The 27456-nt window shown below is 34.9% G+C and overlaps 1 protein-coding gene across 1 annotated transcript; it reads right to left on the reverse strand.

Annotated features, from left to right (window-relative positions):
• LOC111514796 (homeobox protein engrailed-2a) lies at positions 1-25906 on the reverse strand. Its single transcript, XM_074186088.1, has 2 exons — positions 25073-25906; positions 1-3502 (listed from the first exon to the last, which is right to left on the reverse strand). The coding sequence occupies exons 1-2, from the start codon at positions 25776-25778 to the stop codon at positions 3177-3179; spliced, it is 1032 nt and encodes a 343-aa protein (XP_074042189.1). The 5' UTR covers positions 25779-25906; the 3' UTR covers positions 1-3176.
• Between the last annotated feature and the right edge of the window lie 1550 nt (positions 25907-27456).

Genomic DNA, 27456 nt, shown 5'->3' on the forward strand with positions numbered 1-27456 from the left:
AGAACGATTTATTATCGAATAAATCAACCGAATACTTTATACACATACACCTAATTAACATTGCACTTGTAACTAAATCTAAATTATTGATCAGTCTATTTTGAAGGCTTTTTAATATATAACAGCTCAAAATTATTCACAATTACATCAGCGAGAGATAAATATTCAACTAAAGTTTCTATACACTCAATACGTATACCATGATATGCAAATACATTTTCTACACTGTACACTATTTACAATACATATTTACTTTATTTGTACAAAGAATAATAAATACTTATTTTGAGATCGTTCCTATTTCTACATCAATTTCGAAGAATACAATATAGTCAAGCTTTCTGAGGAAGAAATAATATTTTCCACTGGATAAGATCAGAGGCCATTAACTGTGTTGCAAAATTTCGATGGATGTACTTCAAACAAATACAATCATACTTTTGATTACTGCAGATTACTTTGTAATTTGAGTAAGGCCTAAATGTTGATATAAGTAAATAACAGAAATGTTTTTTGTTTGGTAAAAATTAGTATTTACATCATATTGTTACCAGTAACACTGATTTCATCAATGAAAAAATATTGAATTCCTCTTTCAGAAAAGATTTTGCATTATTTTGTTGACTGGGCTGGTTACAGTAAAACGAACTCGAGTGAATTTTGACAAACATTTGAGATTCGAAATCATATCTAGTATATTGAGAAATCTAGTTTCCATATTCACTTTGTTCTGAACTACTTTCCTGTTCATATCTGTCTAGGTTATTGAAATAGATCAACAATCAGTTGATGAATGTTTTCATTCAGTGGCATTCAATTCAATTTATCACAATACAATAATTATGTAGTCCTCCTTTCTCTCTTAACTTGTTATGTCTCTTACTCGATCAACTTCGGATAATATTGTTGTAAATCGTGCCCTAAAAAAATAGCCGGACGCCACTGGTAGCCATAAACGAATCGTGACGTAGCTAAGAGGACGCGAATGTACGATTTGCGCTGCCGCTCTAGATGCAGCGAGAAAAATGCTACCGATTTCGATGGAATTTCGGCGAAATTTTCTAGCGCATTCGATTACGATATATAAACGCTAGCTACAAGCATATAGACACAGTTAAGTGGAAGTTACAGTGCGGTACGCGAAGCGATCTAGTAAGGCGTTAGACATTCGAATAATAGTTGAAGTTTTAGTTGAAGTGTTTGTTGTATTTGAAGTGAAATAAAGTTAAGTTTAATTATTGTTCAGTATAATCAACCCACCGGAAAAAACGTAATAATATAGGGAAATACTACAAACAAGCAATCCTTAGGATGAAGTTAGATAAAATAGATCTTCCCTTTTGAAAATGAGGTATATTGGATCGACAGGCAACTCAAATTTGACTTATCAAAGATAAAGCAAAGTTCCCAAGGCAATTTCAGTTCCCACTTCCAAGGAATTAAATTCATTCAAGCAGAACACTCAAACCAGAGCCAAAAAACAAATCATGCGTGATCTATGGTGCTGGGCTGAATCATGAATGCTTTGTTGAACTTAGTCGTTCTCAAAGAACAAGCCCGATAAACAAGGGCCTCTACATTTCGATACCGAGTGCTGATCGAGTCTGGATCAGAATCACGTATGTTTTTTCATTCGGCTATAGTTTCGTCTAGTTGCCTTGCAGTGAAAGCTGCAGAGACATAATTAAGGCGAATTCCTGTTCGACGGCGATATCGAAAATTGGCTTTAAAAAGACCGACGTGGAGGTCATTGTTTATCGTAGATAAGCAAGATTAGAGTGTTCCATAGGTGGCGTCTTTGTGAGAGAAATATACTTGTATGGTTCATGAATGATTATTTCCAAAGCAGTGAGAAATAGAGGATTTGGCAGGCGAAATCGGCAGTCGCTGCAACTGCGCATATATTATTTGAAAATAAAAGTCCTAGGCAGTTAAATTTGTTTTAAATTATGGCCAAAGTATCACATACATTTTTGCAAGTAAATGCGCGTTCTAGTCATTAGTACCTATATAATTTCTTTTCTGTGAACAAAGCCCACTGAGATCACATCAACTGCTGATACGCAGTCTCACTCGCTCTTACATCTATCCGTGACGATTGTCACTCGCATCTGAAATTTTCAATCACGTCTGGCAAATAATGGAATCAATTATTTTTGTCTGGCTCCTCATCTATATTATCAAATATTTCCAATAAATAAACCATAAAAATTTTAGCCGCCCTAAATAGTTTTTGGGCAATCTTTTCAATACAAATTTGGGGTAGTATGGCCATTATATTAAACAAATTTGAATGTTTAGGACTTTCATTTTTCCAGGTAATAATTTTTCTACTTTGAAATAAATGAGGCTTCACGATAAACTGAAATATTTTATGTGGCTCAACATTTTTGCAACTAGTGCTTGCCATATATTCCAAAGCCTACTGAGATCTCAGAAACTGCTGATATGCGGTCTCACTCGCTCTTACATCTATCCGTGACGATTGTCACTCGCATCTGAAATTTTCAATCACGTCTGGCAGATACTGGAAACAATTATTTTTGTCTGGCTTTTCATCTATACCATCAAATTATTCTAATAAATAAACTATCAAAATTTTAGCCGCCCTAAATAGTTTTTGGGCATTTTTTTCAATATAGATTTGGGGTGATATGGCCATGATATGATATTAAACAAATTCGAATGATTTTGACTTTCATTTTTCCAGGTGATAATTTTTCTACTTTGAAATAATCGAAGCTTCATAATAAACTGAAATATTTCAAATGGCTTAACATTTATGCAAAAACTATTTGCCAGATCTTCCATTCCTTACTACTTTGATGTCTATTTTTCATTGTTCGTAATATCTTGCTAGTAACGCTTTGAGGTCAAAAGTAAACGATCTTCAGCTTTTTAGAGGGATAATTTCTTATTTTGAAATGTGAAAGGAATTGAACAGTATATTACTGAAAAGGTAGTTACCTAATTGCATTACGATACGAACAGGAAATATATTTGAAAGCATTTACTTTACACCAAAATTATCAAAGTCTGTTAGTCCACCTCTAAATTGTATGGTGGTGGATTGGTATTTTCTTGATGGAGCTACGTTTTGCGTGACATACTGACATTTCTCAGTTTCGATCAAAATTTCCTTCGAGCTCATTTCCAAAACGGAACTACAAACCCCTTTAGGACGACAGGGGCATATCGTCCTCATCACAAGGGACCGTGGAGTGGTTGTACAACCCTTGCGCCATCAGCTGTATGGCCAACGCGTTTTTCTGACCCGATGACTTCTTAATCTTCGCTCTTTTGTTCTGGAACCAGATTTTTATTTGGGCCTCATTGAGGCCCAGTTCGCTGCTCAACTGCTGTCGACGCCTTTCTGTCAAATATCTGTTTTCGTTGAATTCGTGTTTGAGCCTCTGGAGTTGGGCGCTGGAAAATGCTGTTCGGGGGCGCTTGTCTTCCGGACTATTTTTCTGAGGTTTTTTGGTTCGTCTAGATCTGGGACCTGCAACAAAAGAAAAGTATTATGAGACCAGGTCATTCATTATTTTCCGGAACTAGCCAGACGTCACACCCATGCTCAATCCCTAAAGAAATGGGATGGATTCAAAAGATGCAGTCTTGCCAGGATCACTCTGGGCGACCATGAGAAGCTGGCGCCGAAGAAATAATTGGCAATGTAGTAGGACAACTCCTCGGGAGGATGTACAATGGGTTACATGTGGCCTAAGCTGTGGGCCTACACTTACCCTCCCTACTCTACTGATACAGACAGAGAAAATTATCCAAAAAAAATTGAATCTGTTTTTTATCATTATTTATTCAGTCTAGTTGGGAATCACTCGTTAAAAGGTAAGACCTCGTTAGTCCTTAGCTCGCACAAGTTTCTCAACTTCTGAGAGTTGTCGTTCGTATAGGGGCGACAGCTGATTAACGGAAAAACATATTTTGAACAGATTTTTTTAAACAGTTAAAACTTCACATTCTGTACAAAAAATATTTGATTTATGGGTATCATTGTCCACTTCTATGGAAGAACAAATAAAATTTAATTTTTGATAGTTTGATTTTTTGCTTATTTTGATTTCTTTTTACTCTGTGGTAATTTTCATCGCGATTATTTTATTCATTTTATTGTAATTTAATTTAACGTTTCATTGCTTTATATAATTGATATTTTAGCTATTCATTTCAATTTCATTTGTTATGTTATTGATTTTAAATCATATTAGACAATGGAAATCCCAACCAGTAAAATAAAATTGGAATGAATAGCTAAAATATCAATTAAATTAAGCAATAAAACGTGAAATGAAAATACAATAAAACGAATGAAATAACCAAGATAAAAGATGAACAAGATCACAGAGTAAAAAAGAATAAAAAAATTTAAAAAAATAAATAAAAAAAAGATTCAAAACCAAATTACTTCACGATGCGACGTTTCGATTGTTAGTATCCACAATTGTCTTCGGGTGATGACTGGACTGATTCCTCCGAGAGAGACTATTTATGGGTCATCTGAGCGTTTTTTTATAGTTATTTATGTATCAAGGGAATTAGGAGGGCCTTAATTACCGATGGCAAAGTTTGCGTCCCGAGGGCCTCTGGCCCGAGGGACAGCAATTGCCTGAGGTTATTAAGGCTCATTAATTCCCGTGGTACATAGATAATTTTATTTCTGACCGATTTCAATAAAATTTTGTTCATTTTTGAAACGGAAAAATGTACCAATTCATTACCTTCCCGGTATATTTGAATCAGGTACCGTTGATTATAGTAGAGTTTTCTTGTTGCTAGGTTGTTGCTATGTTACTTGTTTATAAATAGAACTTTGTTATCAAGCTGTGTTTGCGGTGAAAACGTGTTTTCTACCCCAAATATAATGGAGGATATTTTGAAAACAGCTGAACAAGCAAGAGAATCATTAATTCCATCGAAAAGTGAAGCCGTATACCAAAAAGAATACAAGATATATCTGGACTGGCTGACACGGAAAAATGTTATGCCAAAAAATGTCACTGAAACTGTATTTCTGGCATATTTTCAAGAACTGGTAAGGAATTTTCTATGTTTTTCGGTAGATTTGGTAGTAATTGTGTTTATTCGTTTCAGTCAGAAACGTATAGTCCGAATTCTTTATGGACTAAATGGTCAATGCTAAAATCGATGGTGACTATACATGAGAAACGAGATATCACCAAGTTCAATGAACTACAGGCTTTTTTGAAACGGAAGAGTAAGAGTTATAAGCCGAAAAAGTCTGCTGTTTTATCTCCTAAAGATGTTATCAGATTCCTAAAGGAAGGTACCTCGACTGTAGTGAACAGAAGCTCCAGCCATACAAAAGAAGAAATTGTTTCCAGTGGCGGAAGTAATTTTCAGGGAACATTTCAAAATTGTACATTTATTATTTGTAATGACGTGAATAAATAAAATATGGTTCAGTTTTCATTTCTATTTATTTTTACTTGTGAAAGGTAGAGGAAATTATAAAATCTATAATGTCCCAAGGGAGTTATGACCCTCTTTATTGATAGCGTAACTATGACGATATAAGCTTATAATATCCCGGTCAGAAATAAAATATATTTTTATATATTTTTTAATTGTATGCTCATTTTTAATTTTTATACTTCTCATTTTTTTTACTCGGTGATAATTTTCTCATGATATGTGAATGTGAGAAATGTCCAATTAAACGATTTTCAAAAATATTTTTTGTTTGCTTTGAATAATAAGATTTGTTCGTATTAAACTTGTTAACTGTATTTTTGATGTGATTTTCTTTTCTGTACTGAGCTGAAGGCAGTAAATATTCTAATATACACATTACAACAGTGGACCTACTACTTTCGCTTCAGATTTTTTGCAACAATGTAAATTTTCATGAAGGTGAACATTTTTTATTGAAATTGACAACTCTGCGCTGAACTTGTAATCCGTGTATTTTGCATTTGCAGTCTTAAAGAAAATTTATATGAAATGAATAAAAACACTTTTGTCTAAATACCACAGGAAATTTTTATTTTTCGACCGGTTTCGGATTTGATCCCATTATCAAGTATAAAACTGAAATCTGAATTTGGAACCTCGATTTTATAGAATTTTCAGGTATGCTGCAAGGCCAGGTATTTGAGAGACAGGATGCCAACTCAAAATACCATCCTGAACATTCTAGGGGTTGTTAAACTCATAAATTCAAAAGTGGAGACCTACATAAATCAAGTTGCTCGTTTAGGGGTATATGTTTCTGGTTACCCCTAGAATTTTCAAGATGGTATTTTAAGTTGGCATCCTGTTTCTCAAATACCTGTCCTTGCAGCATACCTGAAAATTCTATAAAATCGAGGTTCCAAATTCAGATTTCAGTTTTATACTGGATAATGGGATCAAACCCGAAACCGGTCGTAAAATAAAATTTTCCAATGGTATTTAGACAAAGGTGTTTTTATTCATTTCATTTAAGTGATCATGAATTACCATAAAGTAAACAAGTCATCAATCACACAACCTGAAGAAAATATGGCTAGTGAAAGATAGATTCACGTGTATGATTTAATTGAAATTTAATTCACATTCCAAATAGTTCATTCAACTACATTTCTTGTGAAGTAGTGTTCTAAGATCCCAAATTGAAATGAAACCTGATTTATGTCCTCATAATTGCTAATGAAATGCTAGTTTTTTGGCAGTGGAATGGTACTTTATTACTGGAAGCAATATAAATTCAATAAAATAGTACTTAATATCCTACTTCCTAAATAAACTGATAGCTTTTTGATTGAAAATACAATAGTTTTAAATAATAATAAAAAAAAATAATAATAATTTTTATTTGCAATCAATTATATGGTCCAATAAAAACATTAAAATATTTAAACAGGAATGCAAAATGGAACTGAAAACAATTTGGAAAAGTTCTAGTTCGCATGCAAATATTTTTTTTTATTTCACAAATGTTGAAGTATAAATAAATTTTACATGTGGTAATATTGAGTTATTCATTTTTGGCCAACATTTTCATTCGAAATGAATATTGTTTCATAGTACGAAATGATGGGTCAATCTCATTATAAAGCTTGAAGACATTCTAGGTGTAGCTTCTTCGGAACAGAGAAGTTTTGTAAGGAGGAAGCGAGATATGACCCTTATGACGTAAATTGAAGTTATGAATATCTGTTGAATATTTTATTTTATCGTAAAGATATGGGGAATACTGTTTATTGATAATTGATTGGGATATGAGAATAAAGTTTTCGACGATTTCGCATTTTCAACCATTTTGCGGATCTTAGCTTTTGAGAATACTGTAGATCCATCTGAGACATGATTTCTGATTTTTTTCTATACGATTGATATCGTGGTTCATTAATGTAAATAAAAGTATTGATAAAATCTCTACCAATGTGTGTTTTTCACTGAAATCAGTTGCGGCAACGTAATCTTCATTCTGTATGTTTGGATAGAATTTCTGAATGAAATCTGTCAGCTGTCGCCCTCATACGAACGACAACTCTCAGAAGTTGAGAAACTTGTGCGAGCTAAGGACTAACGAGGTCTTACCTTTCAACGTGTGATTCCTAACAATAGCTCCGTACATATAATGGGAGTACATATAATGGTAGGACATTAATTTTATTTCACAAACTACACCATACGATTTGATCTTAACAAACTTTATTTTTGAATACATATCACATATATATATATATATATATATATATATATATATATATATTTCGCTATTACAATAGATTTTGAAAAGGGAATATTTCTAGGCGATATCAGTTTCTTGGAAAAACAACAACAAGAACAAAAATTGTGAAAATCTTCAAAAGAAAGGAAGAAAGAAATGAGAATAATCAAAACTTTTCATATAAATGTATGTGGTATACACAAAAGCTTTTTCAGAAACAAATTGGAAGAAACAATCCTTCTGAAACAACTACTCTCACATGAACATTGTGTCAATTTTGCGACAAAGAAAGATTCAAAACTTTTTTGAGTCTAGGTACTGCCAGGTTGTCAAAAACTATCAGTAAATTACATAAAACAATTGAATAATTGTAGTTGTCGAGAAAAGGAGCATCAGTTACATGTACAAGGGTCATTATGAAGATACTGATGACCCTGGGAATGGTAAATTACTATCGTTTTTGTCAACCCCTCGCGTGTTTTAACTTCATAAAGGTGATAGGAACAATAATCAGTTTAGATATGAAAACTGATAGATCATTCTTTCGTCACAATAAGTAGAAAAAAGCTTTTGGTTTGTATAGCATTACAGATTTTGTTGCATTTGATGAAAGGTGCCTTTGAGTTCAACGTTTTGAAAAAAAATCAGCTTGAAATAAAAAGATTTTTTGTGTAATTTTGCAAATAAATAGCTTTTTTAGAAAAACAACTGAAAAATTTTTGATGAAAAATTAATTGGCGATTCGAGGCGACTTTATTGATTCCAGTGGCGCATTTGCTTTTTCAGCTGCAGAAAAACCTGCAGCACCACTTCATCTGAAGATTTTAATATGCCAATGTCCTCTGTTTCTCATAAAATAAAATGTAGGGTGTCTCCAGAGGCTCCAATAAATTCAATACGTCGCCAGAACACTTAGTGACACGACTATCGTCAAACTTAAACCAGTGTTAGGAATGACACGTTAAAAGGTAAGACCTCGTTAATCCTTAGCTCGCACAAGCTTCTTCTGAGGATTGTCATTCGTAGGGGTGCGACAGCTGGTTAACGGGAAAACAGAACATATTTTAAACAGTGCTTTTCATCTTTGACCAAGGCGTAATAATGCCAAAACCACAGTGAACAATGACTGCATGAAGATCATAATAGTGGTCTGCTAAATTGAAGTGTTCATCTACTTCAAACCTTCGTAACAGGTTGGTGCTTCTGTCCGAGGTTGAGTCATGTTCGAAGATCATCAGTGTTATTATTAGATTGACTGGTGCCTCAGTTATACTTGTTTTCAGTCAGTCAGTCTGTTTTCAGTCAGTTAGTCTGGCACATGTTTGGCAATACAGTCGATCATCACCTGTTAAAAGTTTCATTTTCAGGTGATCTAACAATAAGCTCTGAAGAAAATGCATTTTTTGCTAGATTACAAAAGTATCTTTTCACTTCAAACTGAAGTTTTTTCGAAACTGAGAACTTCGAATCGGTCAAACTTCTAGAGTTTATTGCAAGGGAATGATAAAGTGGTTATTATTTTCAATTGGGGTAGTGATTAAGGGGTGATTTTCAAATTTTTTCCTGAAAAAAATTTAGACCAAAACTATTTTGGTCATAACTCGCTTAGTTTTGATACTAAGGACTATGAAAATCAAAAATGAAGATTTTTTCAAGCACTTTAAAGAAGGTTGTATGAGTTATTCCAGAAAAATAGATTGTTTTTTCGGTTACTTCACCGTAAAAGTTTCAATTTGATCATAAATCCACATTTATTTTTGTTTTTCAAAAGTCGGATTTTCATTAAAAATTAAATTTCTGATAAAAACTTACTTTTTGAGTTATCGTCCATAATGATATCAGAAATAACGTTTTTGAATATAAGTATGTTATAAGAAACACCATGTGAAAATCCAGAATTGATAAAAAAGTCTAGTTCGGCAAACACTTTCGAAAATTTCTTCCTCTCCCTAAGAAACCTTATACGGTGATGTTCATAAAGAAAAGGCAGACCAGTCGAATAAATTATACACATCTACGTTAGTTATAGGAGTGTATTCTCGGCCTAACAAATTCCACATTCATTATGCCGTCTCCCGATTTCCACCCTCAATATATCAAGCCGAGTTTGGCTTATCGCCCATTAATGGTAGTGAAGAGATACACAAAGGTGAGTGGAATGGTCGGAATCCGTTCCTTTTCTTATCAGATCTCCGACGAAATTCGGGAGCCCTAACTAATTACTCGAAACTTCTTCTGAACAATAGAATATGCTTGATTAATTCCGGTCATCAACATAAGAAATAAGGCCATTGTTGGCGACTGGATTCAGTGGCGACGTGTTGAAATAGCGTGTCGCTTTTATTGATTTCAGATAAAAGGCAATGTTTCGATAGAAACTATGCCCAAACACGATGCCCGTAATATGGTGTATCTGTATACAGGGCTCGTCTAAAGTCAGTTCTCCTTATTGAATTTTGAACAACCTGGTATATCGGAACTGAGTTTAAAGGGTTCAGATAAGAGAAGATGTTTTAACATGTCAGCTGAGCACCATTTTGAATATTTTTTTAAATAGATTACCCCGTATATTACCTGGGTATATTCATAGATATCGAGGGAGCGTTTGATAAAACAACCTTTCCAACAGTTATCCAGCAACTACACTCCAGGGATGTACCCCTGGTAGTGGGAGAATGGATACTCAAGATGCTCTCTAGTAAAGTAATAAGTATTAATGTAGAAGACATCACAGTGAAAGGACTGGTCATGAGGGGATGTCCACAGGGAGGGGTCTTATCATCCCTTCTCTGGAACATAGTTCTGGATTTCCTGATTAATCACCTCAACAATAATGGATTGTACATAATTGCATTTGCAGATGACATAGTTATCTTGCAGATTTGTGAACACGCTGTGAGATAGAGCGCAGGATGGCCTCAAATTAATAGAAACATGGTTTGAGGAACACTCACTGTTGTTCAACCCCAAGAAGTCTAAGATGGTCCTTTTCACCAGAAAAAGAAGTTTATCGGGCTCAAAACCTCCCGAAATCTTCAAAAGCAAACTAAAATTGTCTGAAGAAGTGAAATACCTTGGTACTATCCTCGACAGGACGCCAACATGGAACTCTCATCTACAGAGTAGAGCAAAAAGAGCATATGTGGCTTATGAGCAATGTCGGAGGACAGTGGGACGCGCATGGGGTCTTTCACCCCATGTGGTTACCTGGATCTACACTACAATAATAAGATCTATGTTAACGTACGGAGCCATTGCATGGGGACCGAAAGTTCTACAAGCAACGGCCATCCAAAAATTATATCAAATACAGCGACTGGCTTGTTTAAACATTACAGGAGCCATAAGAACCACGCCAACCGCGGCAATGGAATTAATTACGGGTATGATGCCTCTGGACCTGTACGTTAAGGAGGGTGCGTTAATGGCCATGTTACGATTGCGCACGGCTGGTGTAAACCTCGAAGTAGGAATGAGTCAATCGAGGATGAGCCTGTGGCGAGAAGCGCTTACTGAGCAACCTCCGCTGCAGGCAACCAGTGATGCAATTGAACCCAGATTTGTGTTTATTAAACCCTACAAAATACAAACAAAATAGTCAGATGCTACAAATGCAATACACATATATACAGACTGCTCAAAAACCAACGCTGGCTCAGGACGTGGAATGTACTCCAGATCACTAAGCCTAAGGATTAAGTAGGGAATGGGAAAAAATACCAGCGTGGTCCAAACAGAACTGGCTGGTATCTCTCAATCGCCATAAAAGAAATAACCAAGAAAGGAATTTCTGGCAAAAATATAACAATCTGCACTGACAGCAGACGAGCCCTATTAGCCTTGAACAGACAAAATGTTATCTCAGAGCTAGTACTAGAGTGCCACCAGCCAAAGCCTCGGTAGAGTATAACATTATCCTGAGGTGGGTTAAAGGGCACGACAGGAGTAAAGGAAATCGCATTGCCGACTCTTTAGCCAAGGAAGCGGCTGGACTAAGAATTATAGGACCCAGTGGCACCTACGGCCTGATGACTTCGACAATTGCGGAACTAGCCGAACGTCACACCCACGCTCAATCCCTGAAGAGATGAGATGGAATCAAAGGATGCAATTTTGCTAGGATCACTTTGATGGGCGACCCTGGGAAGCTGGCGCCGAAGAAATATCTGGCGATGACCAAGAAAAATCTACGCTCAACAGTAGGATTTCTGACTGTCCACTGTTAACTAAGGAAATACCTCCATAATATGGATCTAGGGACACACCTCTATGCAGTTTGTGTAAACAGGAAGATAAAACTGTCAGGCATGTCCTATGCGAGTGTCCGGAGTTATCGTCAATAAGAGAGTGTGTATTCGGCGAGTCTTGGCCTACCCCTGCCGATATAAAGGAGTTGTCTCCTAGTGACCTGTCCACCTTCTGGAAAGGACAGGATAGACGATGATCTAGGAGGATAACTCCTCGGGAGGATGTACAATGGGTCACATGTGGCCTAAGTGCTCACCCTCCCTACTCTACAGATGCAGATACCATATTCGCCGGATTTGGCTCCCAGTGGCTACTGGCTGTTCGCAGATGTCAAAAAAATGCTCACCGGTGAGAAATTCCGTTCGAATGAAGAGGTTATTGCTGAAACTGAGACCTATTTTGAGGCCGTTCTACAAAAGTGGTATTTAAATGAGGCTCTTGATGGAGATTAAGTTGATCAATAAAGCCAATTTTTGAAAAACACGTTTTTTTTTTCTTAGTCCCGGGACTTTTTAGTCCAGGTGTTAGTATGAAAGAAGTACAATTTCACTAACATGTATCACTGTTATTCTAAATGGCGGACATCGATGTTTCGGAATGAGATTCCTACATTTTTTATAGAGATGGAGAAATAGAAAGCCTACAGCCTCTTTTCTATATAAAAACAAATAAGTTGATAGGGATATTTCTGTGACAAGTGCACATATGCACAGTGATGCAATACTATTGTCTTTTCCAGCAAAAATTAGTAACAATTATGTCTTTTTTACATATTTTTTTTAACATTGGGTTCATTCATTACAGTTTTGCAGATAATACGGCCATAATATATACTGATGATAATTGGGAAAAATTGAAAATGAAAGTTGAAACCCAAATTAATGTATTGAAAGACTGGTTTGATCATACACTCACTCACAATCAATTTTGAAAAAACAAAATTTCTACCCTTTGCAAGTTACGAAAATCAACTACCAAACTATAATGAATTAAAAATAAATAACCACGGAAAAAAATAGAAGTCCTAAGAACAGAAATACCTGGGAGTCAAAATTGATTCACATCTCAGATGGAATGAACATATTAGAGAAATAACTAAATCATTGAGATGTTTATTGTATAAATTCAAGTACTTGAGATCTGTTCTCCATATCAATCACCTCAAAATAATATACTACGCATTGGTACAATCTAGGCTCCAATATGCCATACTCAGTTGGGGTGGCATATTGGACATCCACCTGAAAAAAGCTGAGGTATTACAAAAAAAAATAATTAAAATTATGTACAATAGAAAGAATGACTACCCCTCTAATTATATTTTTAGAGATTCAAAGCTACTTGATGTACGACAGTTATATATGTATAATATAATATTGTATATCTTCAAAAATAAAACATCTCTAAAGAATTCCCACGCACAACTTCGATTTTAGTGGGTTTCTCCATGTTTGTTTGTATTGCTTTGTTTGCATGTTACTATCTTGTGTTGTTGTATATTTATAAATGAACATTATTATTATTTTTTTTTCACCGTAGTGTGCGCTGGTCAGGCCCTATCCCCAGAAGCCCCGATATATGGGCGCGCCAGCATTGTCAACCAATGACCTCTTCCCACACCGTGGGGTAAGTGATCATTGGGTCCGAGAATCATGTGCGCAATCAAGCGCAGTGAGCCAAGAATATGCATCTGTGCGGCTAAGATTTCTGCCATAGTGCGGCAAGCCGGTATGATTTTAAGATTCGAGAGTAGAGAGAACATTATTCCACCAAGGACTTCAATAATCAGAACAACCATCTTGACAGAGTGATCTGGAAGAGAAAATCTCGATATTTTATCCGTTTTTCCTCCTCTTTTCTGACGATATTCGTCTCGCCAGGCGCTGAAAACTCCACGACAAATATCGTCTTGGTCTGGTGGTCGAGAAGGACTACATCAGGCTTATTAGCTTGTATGAGCTTGAGGGTGGGGAACGAATAGTTCCAATAAATTCGGCACTTCTCGTTCCCCACAACGGATTCAATATCCCCCGGAGCGTAGGCAACACCGGTGTGTCGTCAATACCGTAAGAGTGCCGTATTATTATTATTATTATTATTATTATTATATTATTATTCTCTCGCATATATAACGTGTGTACACTTTATAGTGTAGTATCGACATGTTTTGTGACCTGCCGTAAATGTAACTGTATATAACTTGAAGAATAAAACTATTAATCACTTTGCTGATGGACGCTTAAAAAATTACAATTCAATTGACTGATTCCGGGCAATGGTTGCGTGCCTGAATTATTGTCTCAATACGTGGTATTGAATGAAGATAAATAACTTACCCAACAACATTTCCCTAATTTCGATCATCGAAATTAATTTGCTCCCGAGCACAGAACTGAAAACACGATAATTTCGTTTGTTCACCAATCCTTAACGAGCTTTTGATATGTTTGTCAATACAGTACTCAATAAAGTTTCGGTTTGTTCGGACAAACCGAGTATAAATTACAAGGCTTTCGTTAAATACCCAAGTTCGAGATCGGGCTAAAAATAAAATATTTAAAAGGCACTTAGAATCAGCGTTGATACATGCAATAAGATGCACGGGATGAGATATTTTTGTTCGCATTATCTAGCGATGATTTATGATAGCGATGACACATTCACAATCCGTAACCACTTTACTAAGAAATTGAAAGCCGTATTACCGTTCGGGTTGATTAATTTGACCTATAAAAAATCAGTTCGTAAATACAGACGCCGATGATGTGTTTGATTTAGAGGGTGAGAAAAGGTTCGGCTTCAGGCGATGTTTTTTCAAACACAAATAAGTATACAACTGGTATTTTCACGAGTTGAAAATGGTAGAGATAGTGATAGGAAAAGTAAGTGCGATGCACGAAATTTGCCAGAAAGTTTTGGAAGAATTCTGTAGATGCAGATTTGAAAAGAGCATTCAGATCAGTAGACAGATCAGAATTATTGTGGAAATTGGATAAACACGAAATAGCGGAACTGACATAGGTGTTCCACTTGGAAGTGTACTGGGGCCCTTCATTTTTCGATCTTTGACAAAACGCAAATTATGTTTTGCAAATGAAACTATGATTCATGCAATGGTTGTTGATTGTGGTTCTTCCAGAAATTAGTCTGGAAGAGATGAAAATTTATTTATAGAATCAATGATAGAACAAAAAATTCAAAGAGCTCTGGGTTGCAATCGTATAGATGATGTCTGCAAAAAATAATAAATGCAATGGGTGTTCCAGGTGGAATTATTAAAAGTTGAGTGCAATATACATCTTGCTTATACATTCTTAACTTTCTTCCATTCTCAATTCCCGGTATCAATTAGAAATGTGGACCCGGAAACAAACGAAACAAAAATTAAAAAATGGGCAACTTCAATAAAATAAGAAGTTACTGAGAATTAACACAATGTCAAAACAGTCGAAGGAAGCAAATTACGGACCTATTTTTTCAGTTAATTCTACAAAATAGACCTATCCTGGAGCTATCATTCTACATTTTTTACTTTCTTCCATTCTTACTTCGTATACCTAATGCGAACTCAAAGAATGAATTATAAAGAGTATGATGAAAACGATGGAAAAAAGCAACACAAGAAGCTAGAGAACAGATACACAAAATTCTGAAACAAACAATTTTATGAAGAATTAACAAAACATCACAATATTCACCCGAAGCAAATTATGGACCTACCTTTCCATTTAATTCTACAAATTAGGAGGAATTAATGGAAAGCACGCAAACATTTCACGAAACGCGACCAATCATTCAATTGAATCATCATTACAAGAATTACCCTTTTAACAATGAAGATACGGAATCAGAAGCTTTTACAAATTAAATTCGTATAATTTCTTTTGCTCATTAACTTATCAGAGCTCCTCCTATTTATTTCAGATTAATATCAATCCGCCGTATCATATGACTCGACAAGATTACATTCAACGTTTGCACAGTTGGTGCAACGGAAGAATACACATGCGTCATCGATTTGTGAAAATGGATGTAAAAGTGGACAGAATAATGAAAACGCCGTCGTCAGCAGAACTATACAGGGTGGGCCATGGAAAACTTGACATGGAGGTTTTGGGTACTAATCTTGCAACTCCTAAAAAACGCTCAGACAGGTCGATTTTTATTGGGGGGGGGGTCAGTTTTGCCCCATTTACACCGTCGTCACTTTAACCCCGGAGCAGAGGGGGGAACAACCCTTGGAATTTTAATGAGGAACTGGGAGCGACTCGCATACCGTTTGAAATATCTTGGAATTCTCTGAACAACGGTTGACATTTTTTTTAATTTGGACGAACCATATTGAATTTAGAGTTGAAGTTACTTACTTTATTCTCGTGTTAGCATATGCTCAAAATGGGCACCTCCAGCTTCCATGCAATAATAGAGATTCTGCTGGAAACGTTCTCGAACATTATGGAGCATTTCTGGAGTGATTTGGCGCGACATTCATTTGTGATTAGTTGTCGTGAATTTTCGAGTGATGCAGGGGGAGTACAGTGAATTTTGCTTTTCAAATGACCCCACAGAAAGAAATCTAACGGCGAAAGGTCTGATAATTGTGGTGGTCATTCGATAGTGCCTCGCCTCCCAATCCAGTGATCCGGAAAAGTCTGATCTAAATATCGCCAAACAGGCAGAGTATAGTGCGGAGGAGCCCCATCTTGTTGAAATATTAACAGATCCTCCCGATAATTGTGGTCGTTTTCAATAATATCAGTGAGAAGGGGATTAATAGTATCTTCCAGAAGCTTCAGATACATTTGTCCTTCTAAAAACAATGGGCCAACTATACGGTCACCAAAAATTCCAGCCCGTACATTAAGTTTTTGTAGACGTTGTATATGCACTTCATGAAAAATGTGAGGATTTGAATTAGCCCAGTAGCGACAATTATGACGAATAACTGTACCATTTATAAAAAAAGAACATTTATCACTGAAGCAAATGTTGAAAACAAAACACTAACCAACTCGCAAAATTGCAAGCGTCGATCGAAATCATCTTCATTCAGTTCTTACGTAAATTTCATCTTGTGAGGATGCATTTTGTGGGTTTTCAAAATACGCCGAATGCTAGTTCATGACTTTTTTGTGCTCAAAGTATGGTCAAGCTCAACATGGCCCAGAATTGCCACTTGTGTCGCCTCATTTGTTACTGGTGATTCGATTTGCCGTTTTCTATTTGCTACAGATCCAGTTGCGCGAAATTTTGAAATTAAATCGAAAACATACTGTCGCGACACATTCTTATCATGTTGTTGTTTGAACAGTTCAGCGGCTCTCACAGAACATCTATTTCCATAGTACAGTTTAATCAACTCAACCCTCTCTACACTTGTGTGAACCATTGTTTCTTTAGCAACACTTTACGGCACTCACTATTAGTAATAATGTAGATATTGCTTTCAACATGAAAATGAGAAATAAAAACAGCAAGAAACAAATGAAAGAGTTCCAAATACATTCCAATTTGTCAGTGACGTACAACAATTTGTTTCTATCAACAATATTGAAAAAGGTAATTATCGGAAAGGACTCTTTTAAATACGTACAAATTAAAAAAAAATGTACACCGTTCCAAGGGTTGTTCACCCCACTGCTCCGGGGTTGAAGTGACGGCGCTGTAAATGGGAAAAACTGTACCCCTTCCAATAAAAATCGACCTGTCAGAACGTTTTTTCGGATTTGCAAGATTAGTACCCAAAACCTCCATGTCGAGTTTTCGATGGTCCACCCTGTATATTCCATTCTTGGTTTTTCCAATAAGCCGTTGATATACAATAAAAAATGGGTTGGAGAAAATATGGCTCTCTAGGGGAAACCAGCGTCAATGGTAAAAGTATATTTAACAAATTTTCCTCTCAGACCAAGGTCTCATATATGCAGTCGGACCGCATTCGAATTCCAAAAGCACGATTGGCTGAGTCGGATCATTGCTGTATTGATCAGTCTCCATTGTTTTGTGAAAAAGGAAGCTGCATAAAAGTATTTGTTTCATTGCTTATTATTCCAATGATGACGCATGTGTAATATTTCGTTGCCCCAAGTGTACTTACTTTCAACGTCTGCATGAAATGTTGAGCGAGATCGTACCGATATGAAATGAATCAATTATTCTACTCGATCGTTGGTACATCCACTTTTCCACTTGTGTGGTCTTCATTACGATGCCAAATGAAGAGACATCTTCCGACTAAAAGGATAAAACGGGTTCGGCATTTGTAATTTAAATCGGCAATCATTTTACACATCATCATGGTGTTTCCAATCGCTCGATTGGTTTGCAGCGTACTTCGCCATTATTACTGAAACAAGTTTTTGACTACCTCGTAATTTCTTCTTTACCCATCCTCGGGTACTTTAATGACCATTTTCAGCTCTTTTGTTGTTCCTTCGAGACTCGATATCTCCGTTGTGATTTTTAACAAAACGCGTTGGAAGTAGTATAAATCTGTTGGAAATCACTATGGCAAGTTGTTACTTCACAGTTGAATTTGGAAAAACCTTGTTTGAAGTCTTATTCAGTTTTAGTGTTTCAATAGAATGTGGAACAATAAAAATCACATCAGTTTTTTGGGAAACAAATAAGTACCAACAAATGTTGTTATTATTATTTTTCAAGTTACGGACACAATGTTGGTGCATTATTCATAATATATCAATCATGTCAGGCTTAGACACTAATAGAGATATAGATAAAGGGAGAAAATGGGAATCTGGTTCAGCGAAAAGAAAAAAAAAATAGCCACAGTATCAGTGACTTTGACTGGGGTTTTAATTACGACAACCTAAATATGATTTTGTTAAATTACTTTTTACTTATGATGCACTGTTTGGAACCTTTGGTGTAGTAATGAATATTACTGGAGTTTTTTCCCAACACCAAATCGTTATTTTTAACACCACGACACGTGTTTCGATCACCAAGTGATCATCTCCAAAGAGGAAGATTAAAACTGAATCTGAATTAATCTTCCTCTTTGAAGATGATCAATTGATGATCGAAACACGTGTCGAGGTGTTAAAAATAACGATTTGGTGTTGGGAAAAAACTCCAGTAATAAAAGTTACTTTTTAGTCAAGTTATTTTTTTAATTTTGTTTTTCAATGTTTCAAAACAGTACATAAGTGAAAATTTCGGTGAGTGTTTCTTAACGAATAAAAAATTGTTTAATTTCAAGTGTTTCTTTAATTTTATGAACCCTTCTTGTTTGTATTCCAAACTGTCGTTATGGAACAGATACCATACAGGAACGCCCAAGTATTGGTACAAAATGGGACGCATGGGACGCCATCATTCACAACGATGTACTTCGAAGTTTCGGGACAAAACACTTGTTTCATCACCTCATTAGCACCGGTTTGGATAGTACGAAGTGTACAATTTTTTTCAAAACTTTACGACTTCATGACACCAGAAGAGACAACTCAGCTGTACTGTACAATACATATTCCGGTTAGATAAATTAATCCCAACATTAGGAATTTCATTTGAATTCAAAAGGAGATAGTTTAAGGAAAGATTTGCTTTTGGCTTCATACTTCTTCTAAAAATATTCCCCTTCCAATTTGAACGTCAATAATTTTCAAAATAATCGACAACTTAATTATATTATTCTTCGAACGGGGATAATCTTAGCGACTGAGAAATATACGGCAAAAAAAGATTAACAGGGTCTCTCAGTCAAAAAATCAAACTCTGCTTTACTTTGCCAAGCTTTCGCTTCCAATGGGAAGCTTCTTCAGGGCCTATAATTTGATGAGTTGTGAATATTTTCGCCATTGAATAACATTACAAATCATACTTACAGTAAAAATGAGCGAAAAACAATAAATTGAACATATAAATTGACGAAAAAGTTATACATGTATAGGATTAATTTGGATTTGACAAATGTCATACCTTCACATAAATGTCATTTTACAATGGGTATGATGATTTCATAATTTTTGACTCTAAAGAAAGAGAGTTATTGATTGATACAATTTTCATTATTATTATGTTTTTGATGTAGTTCCAGTAAGTTACTGTATACACTGCTGAGATTATCAATGCCAGTTCTCTTATTCATACAATCAGAAGGCTTATTAATTTCAACCATTTCAAGAAAAACGCGTTTGGAAATATTTTTTTGTCTGTATGTAAAACTTTGATATTAGGGTAATTTGGTTTATGTCCTGTTTCTATAGAGTGTTGTGCTAATGCACATGATTTCTTATTAAGCTTTATATCACTTTTATGTGAAGTTACTCTATCATTAAGAATTCTAGATGTTGTTCCAATATAATTCAAGTTACAATTGGTACAAGGAATGTTATAAATCACATTTGACTTTTTTGTAGTATCCATTTTATCTTTCAATTTAGTATTCAAATTCTTTTTAGTTTTAATATTTTTTGGCATATAAATATCATGTATGCCAGGGAGTAAGAAAAACTCTTTGGTATGTTACGTCAAGCTTTCCGAAATGTTTATTTCCTTCTTCTGGAAAATTGTAAACAAATTAACAACACAGTTACAATTCCATAGACTGGATGAGATTACGTACTATCGTGAGTTTAAGAAGCTAGTTCTTTCATAACAATCAGAACTTGTCGGTCATCTTATACAGAACAAACAGTATAAATGTAAATTGAAATCTAAAATAATTTAATTGGCAAGGATATAACAATACAAATAAGACACAATATCGCAAAAAACGTCAATTGTGCCAAATTTGAGCATATCAAACTGCACAAAACTGCAAATTATTTCATCAATATAAAATGCAGAAATATATTCGAATCCTCTCTCCAGTCTCATCTGACATATTTTTGTTAATATTGAGATGCAATTATAGGAGTTTTAAAACATCCAACTGAAAGAAGGAGTATTAACCAGGTATTACTGAGTTTTATTATTTTCCGGTGTATTACTGTGGGTTTCAATTCCCTATAAAATTTAAATTTGTTTCTTCCCTCTAGATTTGGGATCCAAATATGTAATTTCACTCGAGAAATATTTTAATTCACTGAAATAACAGTTTATTGTGAGCTTTTCATTGAACATTGATAATATATATTATCAAAAGTATCTAATAGCATTATTTAATAAAATGAAAGTATAACACCAACACCTTCACCAATATATAGAAGGTTGACCGTTCTAAGAATTTTAATACATTTGTCAGTTGAACACACATATCTTGGAAAATAAATCAAACACGTTCAATACTGAATGGAATATACAGAGTCATATACATTAGTGGAACGATCTACATATGTCATAATGAGATTAATATAAAAAATATTTCCATAAATAACAATTTTGTAATGAATGACCAGATAGACGAAGACATGGAAATATCAGTAAAAGAAATACCTGAAAGAAAAGGTCTATTGCGATGACATTTCGTGCTGTCATGGAATTATGTATGCTATTCACGTGGAATTGTTTATAAATCTAAAAGTCTATACATTTTTGGAATTTTTGATTTCATCAAAACGTGCATTTATTTTAAAGATTATTTAGAGAACGACAAAGAAGCAAGAAGAGAAAATGTATGAAACATTTTTCCTGATTTAGACTTTATGAATTGCGAATTCATTTTGCAATCCCAATTTTAAAATTCACTGAATTTGATATAATATACTTCAATAAAAATTACTTGCATCAAAAACTAATTCATCATTTATAATACACTTTTTTAGAAATGATGGACATCCTCGTCATTATTTCATAGATATGGCCACTACCAAACAATTTATGAATGAAAAGTTTCAATAGCATCCATATTAATCACAATATTCGAACGGAAAAATGTTAATATCATATAAAATTATTCAATCAGAAATAAAAAAATTCACCTCATCTCCATAAAAAGATGGTATATTCGTATCAGCCAGGGTTTATAAAATGTTTTGATTATTTTATATTCCTTGGTGAACTCTGTGTAATATATATATACCTACTTACGCATGACAGATGCATCTTGAAGGATTCTAATAATAGTTGGCTAGGTTTCCTGATACGAAACCTATTGAATTTTTTTCTTAAGAACTGTTTCTATCAAGAGAAAGATTTTTACGTGCCAAAAACGCTCTAGAGAAACTAATATACTTACTTTTCTTAAATAACTAGAAAGAGGCAAAACAACTAATTTCTCACAACTAGTTTTGAATTTATCGCCACATTTTTTTGCATAATCATCAGGTGAGAAGACATTAGCTGACTCCCATGTGAATTGCTAATAGTGATGATTTAATGATAAACTGTTTTGCATTTCATCTCAGCCAGTATTAGATGTAAAATCGTTGTGTATGTGTGTGTGATTATGAAACTTGTAGGTATATATTAATTTACTGAAATCATGCATGCCAGAGAATTAAAATAGCATGTCTAGCTAATCATTATATTCACATCGAGATGTGAATTAAATTTTCACCGTTAAAGTCAACTACTGTATAATTGAGGCATTTGAATTAAGTTGCAATAAAATATAAATTAACAAAATGAGTTTATAATGAAAAACTGACAGTCCATATATAACAATGGGAAGATATAAAAAACTCATCAACTTCTTTTTACAAATGTTCATTCAAAAAGATAAAATCTGCATAGTTGCCACGCATACATGTAGGTTCCTAATATACCCATAAATGCCAACTTGGGAGTCACAAATTGAACGTGTTATTATTATATTTATCATTTTTGAACTTCACTTCCATATAGAAATTTACCTTTGAAATTTACTCATACTCACAAAATATGTTTCATACAAAATCTCCAAACAACACATATATAGGAGGCGTCCAAAAGATCTTATATGATTTTTGCACATATGTATATCGCCTAATTTTTAATAAATCCCACCTTTTTTGAGTATATTATTGTTTATCTTGCATCTATTTTGGCGTGTTGCAAGTATATGTTTTTGTACCTACATAATGTTGTTAAACAAATTCCTATCCATCTATCTATAAATCAGTCGTTTAACCCTAATATACCTATCTCTGTTTTTTAGAAATGAATTATTTTGAGTTCTTTGGGTCTATACAAGATTTGATATAAAATTAAATGCTTATTGTGAGTTTCATCTCTTTCTGAACAAATTTTTCTATTATAATGAAAAACACGGACCCTACTGGGTGTCAGAAAAACATTTTCACAACAGAAATTTCATTTGTGCTCAATAAATACCTTAAGGATTAATTACTATTAGACAGTGATCCAGTTTTCACCAACATTCTTCATGATGTTTTAATTTTCATCTAAATATATCTTGAAGTTTATTATTTTTAGATAATACATGATTAGTCAACAGTTCTCAAAACTAATGAAATGGAAGTTTTGATAAATATAAAATTCAATAACCTGTTTTCTCATCGTTGACAGAGAATTCAATATTAGAAAACAATTGGCAATTTTCACTACAAATATTCCAAAAATTTACTCACGTAAAGTGAAATTGAAGTATAGGCCAAAAGGAGACCTTGAGGGACAACTAATGAAAGTTTCAGCTCTGATCACAGTTCCGAACAGAAACATATCACTGTAGATTGGTCAAGTAGGTGTATATAATATAGAAATACCTACATATTTTGGGAAATTATCGTCTACAGACGTACTGATGGACTAATATAGTTTTATACGTTCAGATATTGTCATACCTATAGGCTTTTAGATGAGATCAAGAATATAAATGGGCAATATATTTTCATGCACAACAATGCTTTTCTTCATATAATATTACAGAGGTGTTGAAAAATGTCGAGAGATTGATCGGTTATATTTGGCCTGCTATATCTCCAGACATTATTCCATGACATATTTGATATGTGAATTGGAAATTCACATGTGAATGTACGGTATTCTACGCCAATTTTTATGTTTTTGATTTGTGAATACAGGCACACGTAAAAATCTTATATTTTATGAATACAGTGGTATCGAAAATGAATGAATATGAAAAATTAAAATGAAATCTGTAAATTTCCAATAATTCAATTATTGATACATTGAAAATAATGTGACAATTCTTTAAACAATGAAAAATTGAAAATATATATACATACGAGTGAATACTCTGATAACTTTTGTCAATGAGAAAACAAAACAGTCAGAACATGAAAACAGGTTTAGTGCTCAAGTGGGTAAGTAGGTAGGTTTCTTTTTTTATCTTTGATTAAAAAATGGAAAATTACCATTTTTCAATTTTTTTGAGGGTATTTTCTGAAGCCTCTAAGAATAGTTCCAGAAACAAAAAAAAATCATGATTTAATTTCGAAAATTACCAAGGTTTTCAAGTCCTAAACCTCCAACTTCGAGAAAAAATTCAATCAACAAAAGCATAATTCCTTAAGGAAAATTATGATGATTTGTTTTGCTAGTTGCTTAGTTTATTCAACTATACAGGGTGTAACAAAAGTACGTTAAAATATTCAGGTGACGTATTCCTGAGACAATTTTAAGAAAAAAGTCTGTGTCCGGAAATGCTTCGTTTCGGAGATACAGGGTCGTGAAATTGATTTTTTGTTCGTTTTTTGAAAATAACTTTCGCAAAAAAGTCATTCGCAAAGTCATGACAAAAACCAACCATGTTTTGAAAAATTTCAGCGTACGCAGCGCCCTCTAGATTTTACATGAAAATCAGTCCGAAATTATGATTTCTCGCGTCAAAAAACCATGAGTCCAAATTTCGTGCGAAAGACTTATTTTTTGCCAAAGTTATTTAAAAAAACGAACAAAAAAAATCTATTTCAACACCCTGTGTCTCCCAAACGAAGCACTCCCAGATACAAGTTTATAAAGACTTTTTAATCTCAAAATTGCCTCAGGAATACGTCACTTCAATATTTTAACGTATACTTATGTTACAATCTGTATATCCAGTCGAAGTAGGTACCTCATTTACAACAAACAAACCCCCTTTTTCGTCAAACCGATTTGATTATATCTAACTTCCAATCATAATTATCTGGTGAACTGTAGAAATTTCATCAATTAGAATTTAACTACAATTCAGATCCTTGTGGCACAACTAAAGACAAAATAATTATTCTGTGTGAACGTTTTCATGCGGTTTGAAAGAAAATTTTGGTACTTTACCTGAACTTGGTCTATCAGAGTATCGAGTGCAATAAACCCAAGCTGGCCAAAGTTGTGGAACGCCCCCATCTTCATCCTTCTTCACCTCTTCCACGCTGGGCAACTTCTTCACCGGACTCTGCGACCTCGGAATCGGCTCCGGTATCCTTTTTACCGTGCTCCCGATCTGCGAAACGGCCTGACAGAGACTCCCGAGGGGGGCCATCGACAGAGGCTTCAAGTCTTTGATCTTTTCGCATTTTTCGTAAGGTTTGAAGCTGATTTTCGGCACTGTCCTAGTCCTCTGAACTGCAGTCCTGCCAAAATCGGGCTTCAGTATATTGTTTATCGAATACTTGAGAGTTTGAATCGTGGGCTCGTTTCTGTCGGAGGATCTAGAAGAAACGCTGTCGGATGGAGAGGCAGACCGAAAACTCGCAGGACTCTGCCTTTCGCATTCGCTTTTAGGGCTAGGTAAGGCGAAAGAAGTTATTCTGAAGAAAGACCTTTCCTGCTCCACCTTAGGAAGGACGTAGTGCGTCGGTGAAGTGGAAGGCGAAGACACGAAACTCCTGGAGTTGTCCTCGTGATGTATAGTCGTGCAAGTGTACGAAGAGGTCCTGGTGGATTCAGGGGAGTTCGGCGAGTTCATGTTTCTGTCTGTGCTCGCCGCAGCACTGGGGCTCGACCGATCTTCCAGAGCCATCGAGATAAAGTTGTAATTCATCAAGACGTCAGCCAGTCAGTTCGAGCACCGCACACACACTTCTCAGAACTCTCACAGAAATCTAGTACTCACTACTAAAACGGCGCTGTCAAACTGAGTGAGATTTCAAAATAGTCATCTTTATCACGGTGGCATAACCCTGGCCACGCCTACGAAAGCATGCGCTTCATCTCGGTCGCTATCGCCCTCTTTGTCTGGCTCGTACCTAGCCGTCTATCCCTCCTTGTTCTCATCGTACGACCTCTGCCCCTCGATTACGCATTCCTCCATTAAATATACAAAGTTATACTACTACAATTTCAATATCCACAACATCACTCATTGATTTCGAGAAACAAAACAATCCTCTCAGCGTTTCTATTCCTAATATGCAAATTCAATTCTATCTTTCAATTTTACAAAATTTCCCATGAGCATTATTGATTTTGGACTCTCTCCGTCCTTTTTCAACTCGCCGTGTTTGGACCGAGCTTTCACTCTATGAAACATCTCACTCAAAGCGATGCGACTGCCAATGGTAAATGGGCGGGGCCGTATCTATCCTGCTGGTTGGCCTGGTAACGGTGGAGAGGGTAAAATACGCAGATTGAGATGTAAGGCTGTTAGTTTTTGCCGATATGAGGCGGAGCTAACGAATGTAAACGTGATAATTCAATATGATACATAAGTAGTATTGATTAATAAGCGGTTTCCGATAATGGTCTTCTATCAATCTGGGTATTAATTGACAATTTTCTTGACATCACTACGTTTATTGAATAGTTGATGAGTAGTATTACCGCGACTTGGCAATTATACTGGCGATTCCGATATCATTAATATATTTACCACCAAGCACAAAATGAAGTAGGTCGATGTTGACACTTGCATAATCACTTCAACTATTTTGATACCTACCCTGATATTTGAATACAGCATTCACCTAGGGTGTTACTCAATTTCAGATTCAGATTTCTCCTCCGGGGGAGAAACAAATTTTAAAGCATTTTGGTTGATGTGATTTTTTCTGAATGTGACCGTTTGGAGTTTCACTTCAATTTTATAATATAAGTATCTACTTATACATCTTGAATTTTCATTTCTGAATAAGTGTTCCACTTCATGTAGGTATAGGCACAATTTTTGTCAATACTCGAACCCTTCAATAATTGGCATCATCAATATAGTTATTCTTTTCAAGAATCATCTTTGAGTTCGGAGGAATTGAAAATCATCCTGATGTTGGGAATTTAACAATTATTATAGATAGTGATAGGTATTCAAAAACAGTTCTTGTCCGTTTCTTAGCTGAAGACGTATAATATTCACGCTATATAGATATAGGTAGGTAGGTATACCTACAGCCTGTTTTTTCAGCTGATCATCCCGCTATTGCTATTTCGTCTACAAAAAATCTGTTGAACAAAACTTGGACTATTTATCGTTGGAAACTTATTACCACAATCATTGTGTATCATATAACGATACGTAATTTTTTTTGCAGTACAGAAAGTGTGAAAGTCACAATTTATTTACTAAAATTTCACAGTAAAAAGATTTGTAATTCAAAATTACAGCACAAATAGGGTTATTATAAATGATATATTGTGGACATTTTCAGTAAGAATATATCTGTAATTTTCCGGTTCCCTTCATATAATTGTACATTACTCGAAATTGAGTATTTTCTCAATTTGAG

The sequence above is a fragment of the Leptinotarsa decemlineata genome, unplaced genomic scaffold, assembly GCF_025532065.1.
Source record: "Leptinotarsa decemlineata unplaced genomic scaffold, Ldec_3_MD MMD2_tig00078422_RagTag_RagTag, whole genome shotgun sequence".
Lineage (NCBI taxonomy): Eukaryota > Metazoa > Arthropoda > Insecta > Coleoptera > Chrysomelidae > Leptinotarsa > Leptinotarsa decemlineata.

Excerpts from the sequence above, each read along its gene's own strand:
- LOC111514796 (XM_074186088.1), bottom strand. The coding sequence starts at position 25,778 with ATGAATTACAACTTTATCTCGATGGCTCTGGAAGATCGGTCGAGCCCC. Across the intron at positions 3,503-25,072 it reads CTCTGATAGACCAAGTTCAG|GTCCCAGATCTAGACGAACC; the intron begins GTAAAGTACCAA and ends CTTTTGTTGCAG.